We start from the raw sequence: 23545 nt of genomic DNA, 5'->3' as shown, positions 1-23545 counted from the left end.
AAGGGGTAAGGAGGGGAGTTAGTGTCAGAAGCATCTGTCTTGTGGAAAGTGCAGTGTTTGTGATGAGAAGTGACTCCTCCCTGCTAAGCTAACTACTGGGGAGACTCCAGAGAACCAGGCATAAAGCAGGAGATCCCTAAAAGAAGGGGCAATGGATATGCTCTTCCCTTCAAGTTGGATATTATTTTCTAATCTGCCCTTGGATTTATCTGGTTAAGTAGGAGATAACTGGAATTATTTCAAGGTGAAAATAGGGGCAGAAGGGGAGCTGCCTATACATAGCCCTATAGTTGCCCTGGCTCAGGGAACCTTGAAGAAGGTGGTTGGGCTTGGTCCCATGAATCCTCCAGAGGACTGACTGGCATTTGAATGCCTGCCACAGTGAGGGTATCAGTGGCCAGCATTAGCCAGAGAAGCAGTACCAGCCAACCCAGAAAGAACTGCAGCTGTGGCCAGATGAGTAAGACTTTTTTCCAGTTTCTTCTCCTTCGGCCCACCTCAAATACACAGGAAGAGCTAGACCTTGAAGAAGGAACGGGAGCGGATATCTGAGACCCAGATCATACCCTTTTTCCACTTTCTTTTCTAGAAGTCAATGTCCCAGCTCAAGAGTGCTCCATGTGAGGGCAAGAGAAGGGAAAAAAGATTTAAATGGAGTTTGAGATTGAAGCCTTAAAGAAGACTGGACTTTTAATAATCAGAAAGTTATGGAATCCTCCTGTGTCTGCCCTGGACCTGTTTGCCCTCACCCTTTCCCACCCCTGCTATGTACTGGGGCTGGGACCTCATCCCTGCAGGCTGTGCTTCCCCGGGTCAGTTACTTTTGGTTATGTGGCCAAAGGCAGGCACAGGTGAGGGACTGGAAAACAAGAGGAAGGAAAATAATCAAGGTATTCATTGTCCACTCTCTCTATCTCCAGTGGAGTTTCTGGCTGTGGGCTTTTCCTCTTGTATGACTCTAGGCCTCGCACGGTCCAGCTTTCACTCTTTTTTCATAGTTTCTGGGCTCTGGTCACACATCCTCCTCCATTTGCCCCTCTTCTGACAAAATCTGGGTAGTCTTACTGTCCTCTGTTCAGTTTCTCACCTTTTCCATCACCCATGTAACTAGTTGTCTGCATCAAATTCTGTCTGTTTCAGATACTTTTTTTTTTCCTTATACACAGGGTCTCATTCTGTCACCCAGGCTGGAGTGCAGTGGTGCCATCATAGTTTATTGCAGCCTTGAGCTCCTGTACTCAAGCAATCCTCCTGTCTGAGCCTCCTGAGTAGCTAGGACTGCAGGCACATGCCTCCACACCCAGTTAATTTAAAAAAAAATTTTTAAATTTTTTTGTAGAGATGCAGTTCTCACAATGTTGCCCAGACTGGTCTTGAACTCCTGGCTTCAAGCGATCCCCCTCTTCACTCCCCCAAAATGCTGGGATTACAGGTGTGAGCTAGTGTGCCCAGCCCCATTTCAAATACTGATAGTGCTGTTTGTCTTTTGGATGGACCTTAACTCATATACTTCACCAGAGTCTATAAAGGTCTATGTTCTGAGGGACTATGCTATAGGGTTAGCATAGTTGGGATAGCAATGGCAAGAAATCAAATGACTTCATATTTATACCTCAATCAAGACATCTTAATAAACCAATGACAAACATCTCAACCCAAGTGTCATCTCTTCAGAAGGGCCTCTTCACGTGAGCAAAGGCAGCACATCCCTCTCCCAATCACATTCCGCCCCATTACCTTTATCTTCTTTTGGCAGTTTTCAGTACCTGAATTCATCTTATCTATTTATTTGTTTGCATGTTTACTATCTGTCTCCTCCCACTGGAATATAAGATATTTGAGGACAGTTACATGTCCTTTTCTGTACTCTTATGTCCTCAATACATAATTACTAACTGACCAGCATCAGGGTCTGATTGAATGGAATGTATCTCACCCAGCGACCCTTGACTTGCAGCTGGATGTGATAGTTGGATGTTGCTTTGGTTGTCAACCCTTAAGGATGAGGTGAGTGCATTGTATTATGTTTGCCTTCTTGGAATTGTATACGTGGAAGAGTGTACGTGGTGTTGTCTGTTTTACCCAAAGGGTGGAATGCAATGAGCATGCAATGAACATCATTTATTTTCACTTTCCTGTTACTATTTCTTTCTTCTGTAGCATTCTCCTTTCTTTCAGGAACTGTTCCCGTCCCACCCATGAAACTATCTAAGAATGCAAAATTTGGGGAAGTGAGCAGATTTTCCATAGTCTTTTAAATTTCGTTTGTGGTTAGTAAGCAATTCAGATATTTTCTTAATTTTTTTTTGCATTGGTTTTTGTCATTACATTTTCATAGCACATTATCTATTATATCTATATTTTAAAATTCATATTAGCAAATTGTATAAGTCTCTTTTAATTTTTAAAACATCTTCTGTGTCAGTGGTTTCTAGCTTTTTCATTACAGTTTTGTATATGTGTGTTTTTCTTTCTTTTGCCAGAAGTCTGCTTCTCAGACTTGCCAGAGGTTTCCTTACTTTTTGTTTTCAAATAACCAAATTTATCTTTTTAAAGTTTATCAGGTTTACTGTGTTTTATACACTTTGGTTAATTCATTTTTGCTTTTTCTCTTGCTGACAGAGGATCAAATATGTTAAAACATGTCATATCTACTGTCGTTGCTCTAACAGGAGTCAAAAAGCAATATAGAACTATGTGGAAGATGGAGCCATGATTGAAACTGATGATGAGGAGTGGGAAGGCTGGACTGCTAAGTGGGATTGTAGTTGTTGCCTCTTGTGTCTGTGTCACACTCATTTAGCCCATCTCTGATTTCATTCATACCTGTGAGAGACCGTCTGACTCACCTTCTGCTGCTGGTGCTCTACCTCAAGACTCACACCTCTTGTCTTTCTTCATTCTGTGCTAGGGCCTTCTCCTAATGCCAAGAAGCTTTCCAGGCTGGCCCAGCTCAGAAGTGCCGAGGAATTCATACCCTGTGGGCAACCCTCAACCAATGCACAATGTTGGTCAATGAACAAATGCTCCATCCTCCTCTCCATCGAGTAGACACTTGTGGGGAATATTCTGCATACTTCTCAGAGGTCCTGGTAGAACTGAGCTCTTGTTGCTGACAATAGTGACCTCACAGTGTGTCTGTTCATGGACTTTTCCTCTTTCTCTGTTTTACTCTCCCTATCTCCTTGCTCCTCCTTCCTGGGACCGCCTGCACTAAGTCCTTGTCTCGGGCTCTGCTTTGCGGGACACCAAAACACTCATCACCAAAGTCCGGGAAATGTTTGAGGTGAACACAGAATAGGATTAATTGTCGAACTTCTAAGCCGACTTCTCTCCTGCTTGGGGAGATGTCTTGAAGAAAACTACAGTGCATAGATGAACAGAAAATGCTGTGCTATTTAAGAGCTGTAACACTGAGACCAGGCAGTTTTACTGTGGGCACAGCACTGTGAGAAGAGGCCAACATTCTTGAACTACAAGAAAGCAATGTGGAATCGATTGGCAGAGAACTGTATCAGTGGCAGCTGACACGGTTTGGGTGACAGGACCACCAGAACGTCTCTTCAAGATCACCATGACTTCAACGGAGTGCCCCAAAACACCAGCTGGGCACTTACTGCCAATGGAGTGTTGACACCAGGGAAGTGAATCTAGCCACAGGGGACATCCTGGAATTCCCTTCTCCCAGGAAGTACCCACAGATAAACAATGAGCTGGACTAATTCTTGGGCAAATAGAAGCAAGCCTAGAATATTTGAAGGAATAATTTTTGAAGAATATTTGAGAAAGAAGAAGATGACTTGTGCTAATTTTGTACGTAGGGCATCAGCTCTGTAATTTAAGTTTTAGAAGAAACACAAACCTGTTTTATCATCACAGTTGGGTAAAGTCTGGAATGTATTTTACAACCACGTTATTGACAATTATTCGGCTCAACATTTCCGAAAATTCAGTCAGTTGTCTATCACCTACACTACAATGTATCATTTGTACTATTAGTTACCTAATACTTTCCTTTCAACCAGCCCACTTTTTAAAACTTAAATACTTACTTTATATTCAATACAAATAAATGTGAAATTATGGATTTAGTATCTACCTATATTTTTCTAACAGCTATTGAAATAAATATATAACTGTTAAAGTAAAAACCATCTCAATCCATATGTGGTAAAAATACTACACATTGGGAAAATTGATTTGGATATAACCATAAGTTATCTTGACTTTGTTTCTCATTAGATTTCTATTATCACATCCTCTGCTTTGTGAAATACTAATTCTCGGTTAATTTCCATTTGGTTATAATCCTTCCACAAAGTCTGTTTTTCAGAAAAGGTACCTGGATGCTATAATTTTGAGTTTTGACACTTCTGAAAATGTCTCTCTTTGTTCCCATATGTGAAAGTTTGGTTGGCTGTGAAATTTTAATATAATTCTTAATCCATGGGATTATTTATACTTTACCCCATTGTCTTCTAATTTTCAATATTGCAAACAAGAACTCCAATGCCAATCTGAATTGCTCTCTATATAGAAGTGTGTAGGATTTTACATTATTACTGAAATGCATAAACTTTACCAGAAATGTACACAGGTGGATATTTTGCAACAATTCTGCCCAGGACTCAGTGAATCATTTCAATCTATAGATTATGCTCCTTCTTTAGCTCAGGAAATTTTCTTTCATTTATTTATTTATTTATATTTACATTTTGATGGGGATAGTGTCTCATTATGTTGCTCTGCTGGTCTTAAACTTCCAGGCTTAAGAGATCCTCCTGCCTCAGCCTCCCATGTAGCTGGGACTACAGGCTCGAGCCACCGCACCAAACTTCTTTTGTTCACTGGTACTTCTCTTCCATTTAATATTCTCTTTTATTCTGTGACTCCTGTTATATAAATATTGAAACATTATGTCTATCTCCTTCCCTCATCTTTTATTTCATGAATTTATTGTTTTGTCTGTGTCCTCTGGGCAATTATATTAATTCTTTTGATCTAACAATTCATTAAATCAAGTTTCAGCAGCATATATGCTGTAGTTCTATTTTATTCTGGTGATACAGTCGTTCTTTTATTTTCAAGGACTGTTCCTTATTCTCCCAGTATTTCATTTCATGCTTCTTTTCCTCTCTGAAATTTTATTGAGAATACTAATTTGCTTTCTTTTTCTTCCTTGCTTCCAGTGGAGTTGGATGAAAATACAAATTTGAATCTTTAAAAGTTATCTCCTGTTTTCTGTAATCATTCTTTCGAAATAGAAGCCATTGGCTCTGATTAACTGTTGATTCCCTTTTGGAGGCTGCTAGATCTCCTCAAATGACTAATTGGTGTTTGTTGTTCTGTACTGGTGTTCATAAATATGAAAGCCCACATTGAAAGGACTGATAGGTCTTCTGGGTGCTGTCAGCAACTGCACAAGTCTCTATGAGCTTCCCCCAAGCCTTTTCCCAGCTTATTTCTGTTTCAGCCTGTGCTGGCACTTTCCTGTGGCTATCAGCCTCAGGAGGGACTCAAACACAGGCCCTGCCTTTGTTGCTGTGGTTATAGGATAGCCAGTCATAGCAGGTTTCTATCTTCCAGAAAGTCCTCAAAGTTTCTGCCAAGTTGATATAGTTCTTCGTTTTTTAACAAGGGGTTGCAGGTCTTTTTTTGTTTTTTGCTTTTTGTTTTCTCTGTTGTTTTTATCATTTCAATAAGGTTTGAGGAAAGTATTGTAAGCCCAAAGTGTTATCTTGAAGTAAACCCTGAGTGACTTCCTGCTAGATTGGGCCTGATACTGCAGCCTCTGGGGTGCCCCGCCCATAAACCTCCAAGTTCCCACTGCCAGCATCCACATCTCTGCCTGAGAGCGTTCTGTGGCAGCTGAGCCCACTCTGCCTGTGTGCAGCAGGCCAGAAGTCCAGGAATCTCATCCAGTGCCTCGCCCTCCTGCTTTTCAAAGACTGAGAGGGGTTGGTGTATGAAGACCATAACATCCTTGTCCCTTTGGTTGGAAACTCTGAGGTGCCAGACTGCACTGGCTCCCAGAACCCTTAAGAGGACAGTATGATCTAGTCACTCACAGTGGGAACTAGATGCACTCTTTAAAATCTTCCTTCCCATCTCTGCCTCATTTCTCTGCTCTCTTACCTTGTTTCTTGGGATCGCTTTGCAGAGAAATTAATGAATCCTCCTCTAAAGGGAAACTCAAATCAAAACACTGACTGAGTATGGCAGGCTTTCTAGAAAGCTCTCTCCCCTGGTGTGGAGAGTGAACTGGAGGAGATGGAACTGTGGAGGCCAGGAGATGTGAGCAACAGTCCTACGGAAGAGAAGAAAAGAGCCAGCACCACATTGCCTCAAGGGAAGACCACCAAGTGCAGCGCTTTGAAAGGCTGTTGTGAGGCCAGGAGTTCAAGACCAGCCTGAGCAACATTGCAAGACCTTGTCTCTACAAATATATATATGTACTAAACATACATATATTAGTACATATACATATATATGTACTAAACGTACATATATTAGTACATATACATATATATATGTATATGTACTAAAAATTAGCCAGGTCTGGTGGCACACACCTGTAGTCCCAGCTACTCAGGAGGCTGAGGTGGGAGAATCACTTGAGCCCAGAAATTAAGGCTGCAATGAGCCATGATCACACCACTGTACTCTAGCCTGGGTTAAAGAGTGAGATCCTGTCTCAAAAAAAAAAAAAAAAAAAAAATCGAAGTAGTCATCATAAAAATATCCCAACTCTGCAGAGCTTCCTAGCACTTATTTTATGGTTTATTGTTGTTGTTATTTTTATTACTAAGGAGACACCTAGTCAATATTGTTGAATAAATAAAAGATTCCTAGGCCCCTGGCTGGATGGTGGAGCCACTCACTAAGAGAAGGACCAGAGGAAAAGGCACAAGTTTGGAAGGAGAGGAGAGGGAGGCAATTTCCTCCTACAAACATATCAGATAACAGGGTGCTCTGGGTCCTTCTTGGAACTCAGGGTCCCCAGCAGGCTCATGCATGGGGATGATGAGACGACTTAACAGTCACTGTGGCACGTGTGCCTATCAGAAGGAATTCAGCCCTCTTGTCAGCAGCCCCTTGTGAGCCAGATGACAACATTTTACTTGTTGGATTATGAAGGGCAGGAGCAGAGGGCCAGGATAGTCAAGACATTCGGGGTCGTGGGACAACGGATATTTACCAACAGCAGGCAGAGCTGTACTGCTATGTATACATTGAGTCCCAGCCCTGTGCCTGAAGACAGGCAGAGAAGCCAGGTAGATTGGAAGACACCAGCTAGGATGGTTGAAGGAGAGAGCTCCCCACAGCTCCTACCAAGAGACAACTGGAACAGGCCAAAGATAGCAAACACTGATTGGACGCTTACACAGGGCCAGAATGCTGTTCCCAGTGCTTCCTGTAAATTAACTGAAAGGAGAGTAGTTTCCATGAATATCCCCCTTTTACAGATGAAGAAACTGAGCTGCAGGGAAGGACTGAGTGTGGAGGACTATTTTCAGTAATTTGGAGGTTTTCAGTAGCTTGGCTATGATTACACGGTTAGTAGGTGGCAGGACCAAAATTCAGACATAGACCAAGGCATCTCTCTACTTACCTGCCCTGTAAATTGGAGTACAAGGTGGAAAACAAAAGGAGAAAATAAGTTAGTGGCTATCAAAGAGGTTTGAGGAGGCTCAGTGGTGTTTTGATGAACCAGGAGCTCAAGGGGTAACCAGAAAAGTACTTCTCCAGCTGTTAGGATAGACAAGGACTGCATGCACGTGCTTGTCCCCCACTGGTAGGGTTTCTGAGGAGTTGGAGAGCAGGCAGCAGGAAATATACAGGAGATTTGAAACAGTTTGTGGCATTAGAATGGACTTAGTAGATTTGAAAAGTGGGGGCATCATTTATCTTTGTATTCCCAAGTCCAAACATGATCCTGGGTACAAATTATTATTCAAGAAATATTTCTGAATGAGTGCACAAATAAACAAAAAACCTGCTTGATCTTTCTCAAACATGGATCCAATACCATCTCTTATCTCATTTAAATATCCCCAAGGTGCCCTACCAGTTGTGAAGCAGCATCATTGTCTCGGAGTTTGTCATCCTGCACCAAGAAGATTAAGGACAGGGACACATGTGGGTGGGTCAAAGAACGGAAAGTTTAATAGGCAATAGAAAGGCGAGAGGAGAGCAGCCTTCCCTCTCATGAGGGAGAGGCAACTGAAAGGGAAAACCTGCAGCAGATTTTATACGTATGCAGGCTTGAGGAGGCGGTGTCTGACTTAAGTAGGGCCCACAGATTGCTTTGACCAGATGTGATGTTTACATAGCACTTGGGGAAGGCTGGTCACCCCACCCTAATCTTATTCTGCAAATGGGCCTTCCACTTGGCCAGCACCACCTCGTCTGCTCCTTACTGTACACGTGGCTGGCAAAGAGAAGGGAATATGGAGCCATCATTTTGATCATGCCTAGTCCCAGGTAGCCTTTTCCTATTGGCACAACTGCCAGCATTCAGCAAGCTTCCAGCTTGTTTGTTTATGTCTGCAGCTCAATTTTACAGGCTGCTGTTTTTAGAAAAGAACATGATTGGCTGGGTGCGGTGGCTCACACCTGTAATCTCAACACTTTGGGAGGCCAAGGCGGGTGGATCATGAGGTCAGGAGATCGAGACCATCCTGGCCAACATGATGAAACCCTGTCTCTACTAAAAATACAAAAATTACCTGGGCATGGTGGCGTGCTCCTGTAGTCCCAGCTACTCAGGAGGCTGAGGCAGGAGAATCACTTGAACCTGGGAGGCGGAGGTTGCAGTGAGCTGAGATTGTGCCACTGCACTCCAGCCTGGTGACAGAGTGAGACTCCATCTCAAAAAAAAAAAAAAAAAGAACTTGATTTTGGGGCTGCTTTTCATTAAAAGGAAAACCTTACTGAGGATTCCTGTACCCTCACTATCTGCCTAAGTACTTTCTTCTTAACTACTACATCAGTTGCAGGATAAAGTCTAAATGCCTCATCCTGGATTTCAAGGCCAGCATGATCTCACCTCTGTCTATTATTTCACTGCAACGTCCCCCACACTTGATCTTCCCTGCTGCTGTGTGTGGTAGAATCTATTTTGTTGGCCCTCTCAACCTTCTATCCCTCATTTTCAGGTCATTGCAAACCCCCATGCATTTTGGATGGAAGAATTATTCCTTCTGCCCAACTCATTTCTGGGGTGGGGGCTGCCAAACACAGTCATGGGCATTTGACACAATTGGAACCAATCTCCTTTCCAGGAATTCATATCATCCCAGTGGGAGAGGAAGTCTTCTCTTTCCTCTGGAGCCACTCTCTGGGGTGGTGGAATAATATAAGCCTAGAGCTGTTTGCAGACATCTCTGCCGCATGAATCTTCTCCTCACTTGGATGGAAGAAACCATATTCACAGAAAAAGAGAAGCAAGACAGACAGACATAGACACACACACACACACACACACACACACACACACACACACCTCGAGAGAGAGAACAGAGTGAGTGACCACATTGTCATGCCACATTGCTTGAGTCTCTGCATCCCCTGTCCTACCTGGTTTCATGAGCCAATATATTTCTTTAAAAAAAAACCAAAAAAAAAAACTTGTGAATTTGAGTTGTGTTCCCTTTATGGACTAATAGAAAGTGTCTTGACTGCTATTCAGCTGTACTGGATTGCTGATGGTTCCCAGAATTCCACGCTGTCTCTGACTTACACCCTTTACAGGTTCAAGAGACACCATGCTAGCCACATGAAGTCCAGGAGGACACGGGAAATGCAACGATGGCTCCTGCAGCCCATTTTCCTTGTTCTCTGGGTTTTTCTTCAGTCTACTCTATGTGGCCACGTCCAGGTTGCCAGGGGGATTCTCCTGGACCACCTCCTTCGTGCTCTCCCCCCATACCTGCTCAGACCCTCTGCTCCTTTGCACCCTCCAGAGTCTGCCACCTTATGGAGCCTGGCCCCTGACAAGGGCTGGCAGCCATTTCTATCCCTCTGGTTCTGTTGCTGGATAGGGGCTTTGGCTGCTGCAGGCTTCAGACCCTGAGGGTGTGCAGTATGGACTCATAGCAAGTCTCCAAAAGACTGCTAGCACGATAAAGATGAATTACTCGTGAAAATTCTTCCCTCCCTTATCATGCCTGAGACTGTTAATTGGCTCAGCATTCAGGCACATTTGAGACATCCAGGCGTGGGATAGAGTGAAGGCTTAGAGGCCCTTCTGCCATTGTGTTTCAACTGTGTAACAAGACTCGGATGCTACACATGTCAGGTGTTCAGAGGAGGAAGTATGAGGAAAGGCAGGCAGGTTTGGGAGCTGGGGGATATCACAGATGTGCCGGCCATTGGCAGAAGGGTCAGGCTAGGCCTGGAGTGTTTAAGGCTTTCCCGAGATGGGGTGGGGCTCTGATGACACAGCTTGCAGAGGAGCCTCTGTGGCTTGCCTGAGTGACCTTGAGGATACTGGGTTGATGGTTTTCAACATGTGACGGGAAAGCTTGGGCAAGGGCTGGTGTTTAGTGAATGTCAGGCCCAGGATTTTGACACTCATTCTAGGAGTCTGAATGGGGCTGGGGCTGACTCAGGGCCTCCTTCTGGGTCAGCCGGTTATACCTCCTCTGGTGCATGGAGAGGCCTGAATGGCAATGCCATAAGCCTCAATACTCTTTCCAGGGTTAGCAAATGAGGTCTCCCTGACTTTGGGCTCCTCCCCAAAACCCCAACCCACATTGCCTCTTCTGTAACCCTGGACCAGGTGGGCTGTGACAGAAATGGACGGTGTCTGCGCTTCGTAGCCTCGAGAGCCTCCTGCCCGCCTTCCCCTTGCAGTTCCTGTCCATACCAAGCACTCCCAGCCCTCATCACTCAACGGATGGGCTGGTCCTCAACAAGCCACCTCTGGGGCTTTCCAGCCTCAAACTGTCTTCATTCTGTGACTCATTAGGAAGATTCTCACCGCTCATATATTTATGAAGCCCCTACAAGGAGATTCTGGGCTGCCTTTTATTCTTTGTTTTTCCTCTTTGATTTCCTTCCTACTTCAAGGACTCTGAGGGCGGATTCACTTTGCTGAGCCTCTGGGCCAGCCCAGCTGAATGGGAGGAAATATCCCAGCATACTTCTTGCCTGGTGATTATGTTTCTCCTAGAGGGTCAGACCAAGAGCCAGAGAATCACATGCTTGCAGCTGGGAGGGAGCAGAGAGGCAGACTTGCATAGGGGTTCCTTGGGAAGATCATGGGCCCCAACATGAGACAGACCCTGAGTCTGAAACCAGCCCCGCCATTCCTTCACCAGTGTATGACCTGGAACAAGTGACTCCCTGAGCTTTGACTTCTTTTTTTTTTTTTTTGCACTGTAAAGTAGAGATTAAAAAACTACTTTGTAGGGTTATTATGAAAATGAAATGGAATATATCAGAAGTCTGATATTTAATGACTGGTAGCCAATACTATGCTTGTCTTATCCCAGTCTCCTTGAGAGACAGAGGCTGACTTGCCCAAAGTCATGCCCTGAGATGGTGGCAGAATCACAGCTCATCCTGTTTCCCACTCTGAGGCTCTACACAACCTACACTGGCCCCACTAGGTGGGAGACAACAGCCAGGGCAGATGAGCATGATGGGAAAACCTTTCAGTTCTCTGATCATCGCCTGGGGGCAGCACAAGTGGCAGGATTAGCAAACCCACCCCAGGTCTGCTTCCACATCAGTGATGGAGAATAAAGGAACCAGCCGGAAAAAGTCAAATGAAGAAAGCACCCGGAAAAGATGTTTTTATGTTCACTTACATGGAAAAAAAAATCCAATTATACAACATGTAGATATATGTTTCTCAGAAAATTTGTCTCTATGAACCTGTTTGTTTCAGTCACAGTTATAATTCAAGAATTGCCAAATGGAAGTCATAAAATTGTGGGGTGGGGGTTGGGGAGGAGAGCCGCCAAGGGGAAGGTAGCAATTATGTGCTATTTCTTTTCTAGTTTCAGATAATTTGGAGTTTCAACTTTTCCAGCAAGTCAGAGTTACATAAACAGACACCATACTAAAATATGATTGTGTAAAAATATAAAATTCCTAAAGCATGATGGCAATAATATTTTAGGGAAAAAAACATTAAAGTCTGATAGCATCAGAAAATACAAATAGGATCATTTGAGCAGTCCTGTTTCTGTGTACAAACAGCAGTTGCAAATGATGGATGTATGTGAAAGAAAAAAGCATTTGATCTGTATATAACTTAGAAAGGGTAACGTTTCTAAACACTGACTTTATAAGAAAACATGAAGGACATCTTACACTCAACAACAATGGTTTAAAAGGAGGATATAACTGTCTGAAGGATGCAGTGGCAGAATGCCATGGCCTTTGTTTTCAACTTGCTCTTAACCTATGTTGGGATGCGTTCACACTGCTGGGGTTTCCTGCAGAATCTAGCACCAATATATGGATCAGATTTTGTCTTTGATCTGAGTCCTCTATGTCTTCAGTTTGAGTGTATTGAGGTATGTTTTCTTTGGTTGCTGTTGTAACAAATGTGTAGTAAAAAAAAAACTGTAATATTTACAACAATTAAACATTTTAGATTTCAGTGTCAACTTCTTCACATAAGAAAAAATTGAAAACTCTTTAAGAATCATCAGAAGGCCACTACTTCCTAGCGTCTGTCATGAAACTGTTTTCGATACATAGGACAATTAGCCGATTAGCACAGCTGTATGCTTTCTGGTCCAGAATCTTCCCCGTGCTCAGCGGGGAGGCAAGTCCCGTGACCGCTGTGTCCGCGGTTCGCCATGCTTCACAGTAGTTATCCACAAGGCGGACGCCATGGGGGCTGGAGCCGTGCCAAATGACTTTCTGGGGCCTACAAAGTAATTTTGTCATGTTATTTTTCAAAATGACACTTCTTTGTGGTATTTTTTGGTAAGCAAATTGGCATAAGTCTAGTGAATCAAGTTAAACTCCTTAACCCTGATGCCAAATCACCTCTCTATCCTCATTGCCCTTGCTAGCTTTCTTAACACACTAGATTCCAGCCATATCCAGCTTGCAGTTGTTTTCAAATCACACCCTCTTCTTTTGTGAAACTAAACCTTTGCTCATGGGGTCCCTTGGTCTGGAGGGCTTCTCTTTCATTTTCAGACCAGTGACTCCTTCTCATCTTTCAAAGGCCAATAAACAACTTCCTCTTGCAGGAAGCCATCTCTGATTCTCACCCCTAAGTAAAAATGAAAACAAACATATCCTGTATATCCTATGGTACCTGTTTCTCCACTTACAGTTACAATATTCTGTCTAGAGTCACAATTAGTGTGTGTCTATTTCCTCTGCAGACTGTGAGCCCTGTAAAAGTAGGAGCTGTGTAGGTTTATTACTGTGCCTTCCAGGCCTGGCCTCAGGCCTGGTATAGAGGAGGCACTGAGGAGAGGTTTGCTTAGTTGTTCTATTCTGAAAAACTCACATAATTTTCAAGACTTAGAGTACAAATCACAGTGTAGAGTTACAGGATCACCAGGAGTTGCATTGCTTACCACTTATTATGTGCCCACTGCGTGCTATATGTTTTCACATATATTCATTTTATTCTCACAGTTCTAAGACATAGATATGGTTATGTTGCCCATTTGACAGGTAAGGCAGCTGAGGCTCAGAGAATGGAAATGTCTTGCCCAGGATTCCATATTGAGTTACTGGACCTGGGTCTTCTGACTCCAAGGACAAGGCTTTCTCTGAGGCCCTCAGTTGCCTCACTGTGGCTTTATGTTGGCAATATCCTAGAGAAGCAGCAATATCCTAGAGAAGCATTGTTAGGATGCCCCCTAAAACTATCTATCACACCATATCTGAGAACTTCCATCCTCACTTACCAAGAAGGATCTGTCATTACGTCTCGACCATCAAAGGAGTATATTGGAATATGCATATTGAACTGACCTCCATGGCCAGAAAAAATTGAGTCCCAATTATTAAAAAGTACTTGGCCCTATAGAGACAAAATACCACATTAGAATCATTATACCATCAGCCTACAAATGAATTAGATTTTTACTCTTTTTTTTTTTTTGAGACAGTTTCGCTTTTGTCAACCAGCCGGGCTGGAGTGCAATGGTGGGATCTTGGCTCACTGCAACCTCCGCCTCCCAGGTTCAAGTGATTCTCCTGCCTCAGCCTCCCGAGTAGCTGGGATTACAGGCATGCACCACCATACCCGGCTAATTTTGTATTTTTAGTAGAGACAGGGTTTCTTCATGTTGGTCAGGCTGGTCTCGAACTCCTGACCTCAGGTGATCCACCCACCTTGGCCTCCCAAAGTGCTGGGATTACAGGCATGCACCACCACACCCGGCCGATTTTTACTCGCTCTTCAAGGCTCTTCAGATGCTACCTCACATTAGAGTCTCCAGCCCCAATCCTAGAGCCTGGACAGAGTGAAAACTCAAGAAATGTTTGTGGTTTGATTTTATAGTCCATCCATGAACACTTTTGCTTTTACTATCTTATTTCTTGAGGGAATTTCTCTTATTAGATGTGTATACAAGACTCCTTCCAATCAAAATTGTGTTTTATGTCTTTATTTTATTACTGTTATTTTGAAAATATTATGCATATGTACTAAGCTTCAAATTTGTGGCAGGCCTTGTGCCAGTCTACACTGTGGGTGAGATGGAGATGAACTTTTTAGTCCTCTTCCTGAAACAGCCTAGTCCCTTGTAGAGAGATCCAAGAATAAAAATAATTTCAGTGGGTGAAGGTGCTGGAACAGAATTCTGGGAGAGGAGGTGGAAAGTGCTGGGTATGGGATTAGGATGGAACTTGCTAGCCTCAAGGTTTCAAATTGGAGTACTGGGGTTGCAGAGACTAAAGGGTCTTGAAGTACCTTTAAGAAACAGTCATCAGGACCCAGAGCTTCTCCAGGGTATATGTGAGTGACAACGAGCTTTCTCTGCATAGCCTTGAAGGAGTCTGCTATTTCTGTGGAATAATCGAGGGATCCTACAAGGCCCTGTCTTACCCACAAATGGGGCAGAGAAATATCTGCTTAAATGCGCATAGAACACGAAACCAGGGTTCAGGACAAAGTGCTCTAGTTTGCAGTGATTTTAAGAAACTGGTTTCTTCTTCTGAGCCTCAGTTTTCTCATCTGACAAACTAAAACATGAATAACTCTCATGTTTATTAGAAGTACCTATTAAGATAATGAGGTACTTTGTAAACAAACAAGAAAACCCTGTATCAATGAAAGAAGTTATTGTTATCTCTCCTGTATGCTCCAAGGGTCACACAAGCATAAAGAAAACTGAGGTTCAGGGAAGGCAAAGAACCCGCCCAAAGTGACATAGCCAGTAAGAGAGAGAGCAGGCTTAAGTCAACAGTCTTCTGTTGATGTCAGGAATGAAAACTGCCTCCAGGCCCTGTAGCGACCAATGCATGCAGAAGGCAATGGGAACCATATTTATTTTTACCTTGAGGTTCGCTATGGGAAGGCTGTATCTCTCTGCTTTCCTCACAATGGTGGACAGATCTTGCAAATGGGAAGATAAGAATGCTCGGTAGGTGGACAACAGTCCTGCAGCTCTGGCCTGCTTGAAGCACTGAAAATCAGCTCGAATGTCCCCAGAAAATGGCATGTTCAGAGCAGCCAAATGCAGCTGAAAAATGTGAGACAAAAGAGAGCAGTCAGAATCAAAGGCAAACTCCAGCCCCCAGAACCAACTCACATTCCTGCAAAGATTCCAGACTTCTTAGGCTGGAAGGCACGTTGGAGGTCATTTTATTCAATCCCTCCCTGACATTGGAATTACAGTCTCTGCCTGACCATCTCCGGGGAAGGAGAGCTATGGTCTCCCAAGCAGCCTGTTTCAGCTCTCTGAACAGCTCTAAGTGGTACAAATGTCTTTCTTAGGTGAAAAAAAAAAAAAAAAAAAGAACAAAATATTGCTTGGACCAAATAAAGAACTTCAGGGGTCTGAATCTCTGAATCTACCTGCAGGCCATAAGTTTGAGACCTCTGGGTCTGTGCAGGGTTTTTAAGCTGGCTTTGGCCCTGGATCCCAGAGCTTCTCCCAGCTATCTGCCTGCAGCCCTTTCTTCCATCTCCTGGATAGGCCTGGGGCTGATCACATGAGGGGTCTGGGGGAAAGCCATCGAAAGAAGGGCATGGCACCTATGCCTAAGACTGCTGAGATAGACCATTCTGGAACTAGGGGTCTTATAGTAATTCCAGCTTCACATCCCTGCTGTCTTGGTCAGCAGCCAAAATAACAACCAATCCATAGTCTGTTTCTCCCACACGTTCTCTCCCAAAACCCAGCCTCCTACTACTGCCCTCTCTCTCAGCCTTTCTGCCACACCCTCTGGAATGCATTCCATAATCAAGGAACACTCATCTCCCTGCCTCCCATCAATCTCATCTTGGGGGTAACTTTTATCTCATCACCTTAGAGCTGAGAGGCTGGTGCAGGACCTGGGTCCAAGTTACCAAAAAGGAAAATATTTTTCAATATCTTAAGCCAAAGGACATGAAATGAGGCTCAGGTGGTGGGGCAGGAGGCGGCCAGTGTTTCTCTCCTGGTTTCTACCCCGCCTCTCAGACCTGAACAAAGCCTCTGTGTGTGCCAGTGACCAGGATCGCCATGGTGGTCTTCTGCTTCTCCAGCTTCCAGCCAGTTGGCCACAACTGGCCATGAGCTACAGTGAGTGTCCAGACTGCCCCAAGCAGCCCTAGCACATCTCTGGATATTTTTCTCCTTTCACCGCCACTTTCCTTCCTGCAGAGGACAGACCCCAAGGCTGCCACCTGTTCCAGTCTCTCTCTTTTTATTCATCCTGGTTCTGTCTTGACCACGATACTAGATGGAGGTCCAGGTCAAGCAGCATCACGCCCCATCTCCATCTCCTTCCTGCCCTGCACTGAGCCAAGGCTTCCCCAGCAGGCCTCCCAGTGGCTAGCATTTTATGCTCTACATTCTCAGCCACTGGGATAAGAGGGAGCTTTAGGATGCTGCCCACCCACCACAATCACAGGCAGGCCACCAGACTTCCACCTCCACATATACACCCTGACCCTTTGATGTCCTTGCCATCTGACTATACTGCCCCCACCCCCGTCTTCTTCTTCATGCATCTGGAGACTCTGGTGCCTGAGGGAAGAAGCCCTATGGTCTCATCATCTTCCAACCAGTGTGCTTTGGGGTGACATCAGAGTGCATCACATGAGGCCTTGATGGAATGAGGCTTCCCCAATGCCAGGGGCCACCTAAGAAAGGCACAGGCAGGGGGCAACTGCAGGGCTTCCTTGCCACACCTCTAATCCCACCAAGCCCTACTGTCCTTTAGAGAGACACAGAGAAATGTCTGAAATTACGGTTGTTTCTGAATGACGAAATTGGGGGTTTTTGTGTTCTCATGTTTGTATTTCTTTAATTGCTGGACCATTTTTATGAAATGACAACATTTTTATATTGTACTTTTAGGAAGACAGTAATGTTACAACACTCAAAATGTTAAAATTGCTATTTTGTGGATGGTTGTAGTTTTAATAAAATTGTAGGTGTGTTACTATTTTCCTCTCCATCGTTTTCATGCATTGTTGACATTTTCTGCAATGAATACGTATTAGTTCTGAATTTATAAAATACCATTTAAAAAATCCTTTAGCTACTGCCCTAACTTTGGGGCTTTTTGAAGGGTTACTGACACTCACATCTCTCTTCCTTCACTTCCCACTGACTCTTCAACCAACTAGAATCTTTTTGGCTACTAAATGCTTTGCTCTAGTTTCTAAATTTGAAGGACACCTTTTGGTTCTTCTTACGAATTTCCTGGCAGCCTTTGACACTGTTGGCTACTACCTTGCTTGGCTTGCTTTCTTCCTCTCTGGCTATGGCTTCTCAGTTTCCTTCTCATATTTCTCCCATCAGTTCCTTTTCAGTTTTGCTCCTCATAGTCTAATCCCTTCTGACTGTATACATTCTTTTTTGGGAATCCAACTAGCCCTGTAGTAATTGCACGGCTCATCTCCAGCCAAGATCCCACTGTGGGGTTTCAGACCTTCAGAACCTATTCCCTCCTGGTAGTCTCCACTCAGGTTTCCTCCAGGCACCTCAGACTCACCATGCTCCAAATTAGTTCCTCCTTGGTCAATGGCAGCACACTAGGAAATGCTCACATCTGTTGTTAGAAAGTGCCCCCACAATCCTTGCTACAAGGAATGGCCTTAGACCTTCAACCTCAATCTCCTGGTAACTCTTGATTGGGCTGGGAGTGGGCAATTGACCCAAGACAGACCATATAAACTATCTCTCCCAAGACTCTGAACTGAGTCAGTAGTACTGGGGTCAGTAGCTGTAAGATCACACAGAGTTGGGGCAAGAATCAGTGCCAGGGTGACCCAAAGCTGTGTGCAAGCTCATGTCACCTATGTATGTGTTTTGGGGTGACATTGGGAGGAAGAAAGACCCTTTCAGAAGGTGGTCTATAGAGATAGCAAAGCAGACTAATAGAGACAAGAGTCCTAGGCCTGACTGTTCTTCCTGTGATGGAGTTCCATGAGGTTTCTATGCTGATTTAAACGAGATCTTTACTTAAGCTAGCAAAGGAATAGACAGAGTTTCTAATCCCAGCAATGAAACAATCCCTGGAAAGGAAACTGTCACCACTCAATCATCCAAGCAGAAACTGGGCATCATTCTTGACCTTTCTCATCTTTAATGTGCCATATTCAATCAATGACGCAATTAGTCATTCCTGCTTCCTTCATGTCTCTCCAATTGCCTACTAGTCTATGGGCTCACTGCTGTGATTCTAGTTCAGATAACACAGGAGTCACCTAACTGGCCTTTGGACCCCTGCTCCTGTCTCTTCTGATTAATCTGCACACTGTAACCAAGGTAATTTCTGAAACACTAGTCTTGTCATACCTGTTTCCTGCTTTAAACCCTTCTGTAGCTCCCCATTGCCCACAGAAAATGGTCAAACTTTTTGGCTTGGCTTGCAGACCCTTGAAACCTAGCACTTGTTTTGCTGACTTCCGCAGACTAAATGTCTCCGTTTTCTGCCTTGAACTCTACTCTTTTGCCTGTAAGTTAATACTAGTAATTACAGGAATGCACAGCCCTTCCCCTTACCTCCCTCTGTTCCATCTTCCCTTTGCCTCTCTTCCACCTGGCTCACCCCTGAACTCAGCTGTCCTCTGGGTCTTAGTTTGGAGGTAACCTCCTCCAGGTAGACGTCTCTGCCCTCCCATATACCCCCAGCACCCTGTGCTTGGTTCACCCAAACAACTTACCACACTGTATTGTAATTCTCTGTTTTTTGTTTGCCTCTCGCACTAGTCTATAAGCATCATGATGGTAGGAACTGTGTACTAAGCATGAGACCTAGCACCTAGTAGATACACACTCAGTATTTGAAGATTAAATGTATAAATTGTACTTACAGCAGGCTTCTCATAATTGGCACTTGAAATAGGGTTTGGTGGAGGCAGAAGCTGATGTGGCTGTTATGAAAAGGAGGAAAAGAAACAGTTCTGAATACGCATTCAATCTGTTCTTCAGAGTGTATTGAGGTGCAAGTGCAATGTTTCTTGAGAAGATGCTTTAAATAATTTGCCATTGTCTGTAACTGTGACTCTTAACTGTAAAGAGTTTCATGACCTGCTGAAGAAATCATCTTCAGAAAGGGAGAAAATGTTCTCAAGACTTTTAAAAAGAGCACTGAATCAAGGAAGGGCATTCTTTTTGATAAACCCATGTTTCATCACCAACTCTTTCACTTAATAGAGAAAGCTACCTCTTCAGAGCCTCAGTTTCATAATCTGCAAAACGGGGATGATAGTACCCACCTCAAAGCATTGCTCTAGGGCTAGAAGATGGACAATGCCAGTTGCCCATGTTCTTATAAGGCAGATGGTGCCAAAAATTAAAGGAATCTTCTAGATTGCTTATACCAACGAATGATTCCACAGATGAACAAACTGAGACCAAGATAGAGGAAGCCCTCTGCCCAAGAGGATTTGGCTACTACATGGGAACAGCAGGTCTCCAGCCTCTGGATCTAGTCATTCCTCCGCTCTACTGTGGGAACCTTCTGTTAGCACCCATTAGTTTCTAGGATTTCACCAGATACTAAACCATGCACAGCTGACTGTCCAGAGTTTGGAGAGCTTGGTGCTAGATACCAAGGAGGACTCAGGAAATGCTGATAAATGAATGCATGAGCAGTCCAACAGGGTAACTACTCACGTTGCTGGAAAGCGCAGGGGGTGGAGGGCTGTCGGCAGGAATGGGGATCAGTTCTCCCAGCTTTAAGAAAAACAGTACATTGAAATGAAAGATCAATTACAAACTTTTCCCATTTCAAAACAGAAAAAAATGGCATTTATGGGAGTAGATTATTATTTTTAGAGGGTATTTGAAGGCCGTGTGGTAAAGGAAGTTTAGAAATTACCTGTAATTTTTTCCAGCCATCTCTAACACGAATGAAAAACTCAGTGCTGTCCCTCAGGTAGATGAATGTTCCTTCTATAACCAAATGTGCTTTCTGCAGCATGTCATCCATGTTGCTGAATGCCGTGACCTGTCGGATCATTTAAATTCCAAACACTGCCATTATCATTAAAGCAATGGCACCATCTGATAACCTGGCCTCTCTGTAAATTCAACTAGGAGCCGTCCCCAGATACTCAATAAAAAGGCTTGTTAATGTGCCAGATAGGGGCATATACCTTCATTAATAACTAAAGGGCATTCTTCTTGATAAAACAAAAACGTGTACTTTGAAACACAAATCTAACCTATAATAAATGAATTAAAACAAAAATGACAATATTCTGTGAGTATAAAGACCTTTACAAATTGTCAATGGAGTTATCTTTGTTTTGGTTTGGGTATCAGCAAAAGCACTGGTAAGTTTTACCACTTCTATTTTTTTAAGCTACTTGGTGGCACTAACATGGCTAAATGGTGTTACTTCATGCTGGTCCTTGAAGAGTTTCAAATTTTTCATTTGGAATAAGAAAGGCAAGCAAGTGAGCAACTATACTTAAGGTCTTAAATCTTCTTTGTCTAGCTTGGTAGTTACATTAAATGCATGATAGAAAATGGAGGTCTGTAATTTCTCTGCCTAGAAAAGTGCCAAAGATTAGACAGCCATTTGGCATATCTAGAAGCACATACAGAAGCTACAAAAATCTATTGAATAGCATCAAATCTCAAAGAAATATCAGCCAAGGGAGTTTTTATTTTTCATTGTAACTGAGAAAGATGATAAAATATTAATTTTCACCTAGCCTTGAAGATAATGGCTTTGTGCATCAAAATGACTTAGCTATCCCCCAAGGGAACCAAATATCAGAATTCCATCATATGTAGGACAGTTCTTTCTTTTGGCAGCCAAATTTTGCAACTAACATCCAGCAAAGATCAAAGATCATTTTTGGACTCCTGACATCCTTGTGAAGTATTTTTCCATTTTTCTGCGCATTACAGTAATCTTGGAGTGCTGCTGTGTTTCGTTCCAATGAGCTGCAGGGTAACGAATATGCCAGAGATGTTCTTTGGCAGAATGGAGAAGACTGAATTATCCAAGTAAATCTGACCAGCACAGGACCTGTTGTAACATTGTTTATGCTCTTGGGCTTTTGTTGTTTCATTTTTTCTTTTTTTTCTAGAGATGGGGTATTGCTTTTTCACCCAGGCTGGAGTGCAGTGGCACAGTCATGGTTCACTGGAGCCTCGACTTCCCAGGCTCAAGTGATCCTTAGCTTCTCAAGTAGCTGGGACTACAGATACGCACCACCACACCCAGTTAATTTTTACATTTTTCTGTAGAGGCAGGATCTCGCTACGTTGCCCAGGCTAGTCTTGAACTCCTAGACTCAAGCGATCCTCCTGCCTCAGCTTCTCAAAGTGCTGGGATTACAGGAGAGAGCCACCGCACCCGAGCAGGTTTATGCTTTTTGAAATACTATGATTGGTGGCCAGGCGTGGTGGCTCGTGTCTGTACTCCCAGCACTTTGGGAGGCCAAGGTGGGAGAATCACCTTGGTGGCCCATGAGTTCAAGGCCAGCCTGGGCAATGTAACAAAAACCCTGTCTCTACAAAAAAAAAAAAAAAAAAAAAAAAAAAAAAAAAAAAAATTAGCCAGGTGTGGTAGTGTGCATCTGTAGTCCCAGCTACTCTGGAGGCTGAGATGAGAGGATTACCTGAGCTCAGGGAGGTTGAGGCTGCAGTGAGCCATGATCTCACCACTGTACTCCAGTTTGGGTGACAGAGGGAGACCCTGTCCACCCCTCATCCCGCAAAAAAAAACAAAAAAACAAAAAAACAAAAAACAAGTAATATGATTGGTTCTTGTTATAACTTAGTCAATTAAGGATTCGAATGGTGGAACTTATATATAAATGATTTTGTTTTTCACATCTTTTTACTTAATAAGTCATCCAAATAGATAACAAATCCCTTCTACTATTTATGGAATTGCACCAAGCCTACTATCATGAAGGCCTGATCCCCAAGGGATGTCAGACACAGAAGATCGTAGCCAGAGTTTTAAGTAAATCCATCCCAAATGGAATGATGACTACACACTGATAATAATACTGACCAAGTTTCTGGATCCGGGAAGCCCTGGCTGTCCTGGAGGGCCAGGGGGACCTGGAAGGGCCACAGCTAAGACAAAACAGAAAAGAGAAGTTATACAAAAACCACACTCTGAAAAATGTCTGAGGTATCAGCTGACTCCCGGAGAGAAGTGTGTTCAACCCCATTCACAGCACCACAAAGCATCCCAACTTCCACCTGTATCTTGGGTGCTGTGCCCCCAGCGTGTGACTTAGGCCACATTGACTGGTTCAGGGAAGAGCTGGGATTCTTGATTGTTACCCTGGATGAAGCCATGGCTAGTGCTTTACCGTTTCATAAGTGAATCAATTCCTTTTGTGGTTGTTTTATAAAAGCCAGTTTAAGTTGAATATTTTGTCACTTGCATTGAAAAATGTCCTGACTCATACAACTTATTTCACCCAAGAGACAAGCATGTGACACTGAACAGAGGAAGCAGGCTCAGAAAGAGGAAGAGAAGGCTCTAGGGAGTGGGAGGAGACCAGGGTGGTGCAGTGACAGTAGCCCTGGCCTTGGGGCCAGAGACATGGACTCAAGTCCTTAGTTTGTCCATTCCTAGCTGTGTGATCTCGAGGAAACAGCAAGCTCTCTGAAGCTGTTTCCTCATCTGCAAAATGTAAAATAGGCATTTCTTCTTCCCTGGGCTGTGGTGAGAACTGAGTGCTTTGAAAATTGTACATGTACAGCATTCATTCGGCCAGGGGTTCTTAGCTTTTGAAGAGTCACAGTGCCCTTAAAAATCAGATCAAGGCTAGTGCCCTCTTTCCCAGAAAAATGCACACACAATTCTACAAAAAAAATTACTGGGATGACAAATCCTGGAGGTATATCCTTGAACTCTCTAGGAGTCTATGATTCCTCAACTGAAAAGCCCTTACTTTAGGCAAACATAGAGTAGT

General features: G+C 43.6%; 1 protein-coding gene across 2 annotated transcripts in view; it reads right to left on the bottom strand.

The window, feature by feature from the left end:
- Positions 1 to 11775: 11775 nt before the first annotated feature.
- Positions 11776 to 23545, bottom strand: part of COL15A1 (collagen type XV alpha 1 chain) — a 127546-nt gene continuing 115776 nt past the window's right edge. For both annotated transcript variants that reach the window (XM_054501944.2, XM_063649756.1), the window contains 7 exons: positions 22630 to 22694; positions 20473 to 20601; positions 20268 to 20327; positions 19463 to 19522; positions 15489 to 15674; positions 13893 to 14008; positions 11776 to 12889 (listed from right to left, as the gene is read on the bottom strand). In XM_054501944.2, the coding sequence (XP_054357919.1) occupies positions 12676 to 12889; positions 13893 to 14008; positions 15489 to 15674; positions 19463 to 19522; positions 20268 to 20327; positions 20473 to 20601; positions 22630 to 22694 (830 nt within the window). In that variant the 3' untranslated portion in view covers positions 11776 to 12675. The remainder of the gene's footprint in view (positions 12890 to 13892; positions 14009 to 15488; positions 15675 to 19462; positions 19523 to 20267; positions 20328 to 20472; positions 20602 to 22629; positions 22695 to 23545) is intronic.

The sequence above is a fragment of the Pongo pygmaeus genome, chromosome 13, assembly GCF_028885625.2.
Source record: "Pongo pygmaeus isolate AG05252 chromosome 13, NHGRI_mPonPyg2-v2.0_pri, whole genome shotgun sequence".
NCBI classification, from domain to species: domain Eukaryota; kingdom Metazoa; phylum Chordata; class Mammalia; order Primates; family Hominidae; genus Pongo; species Pongo pygmaeus.
This window is presented reverse-complemented; position numbering and strand designations above follow the sequence as displayed.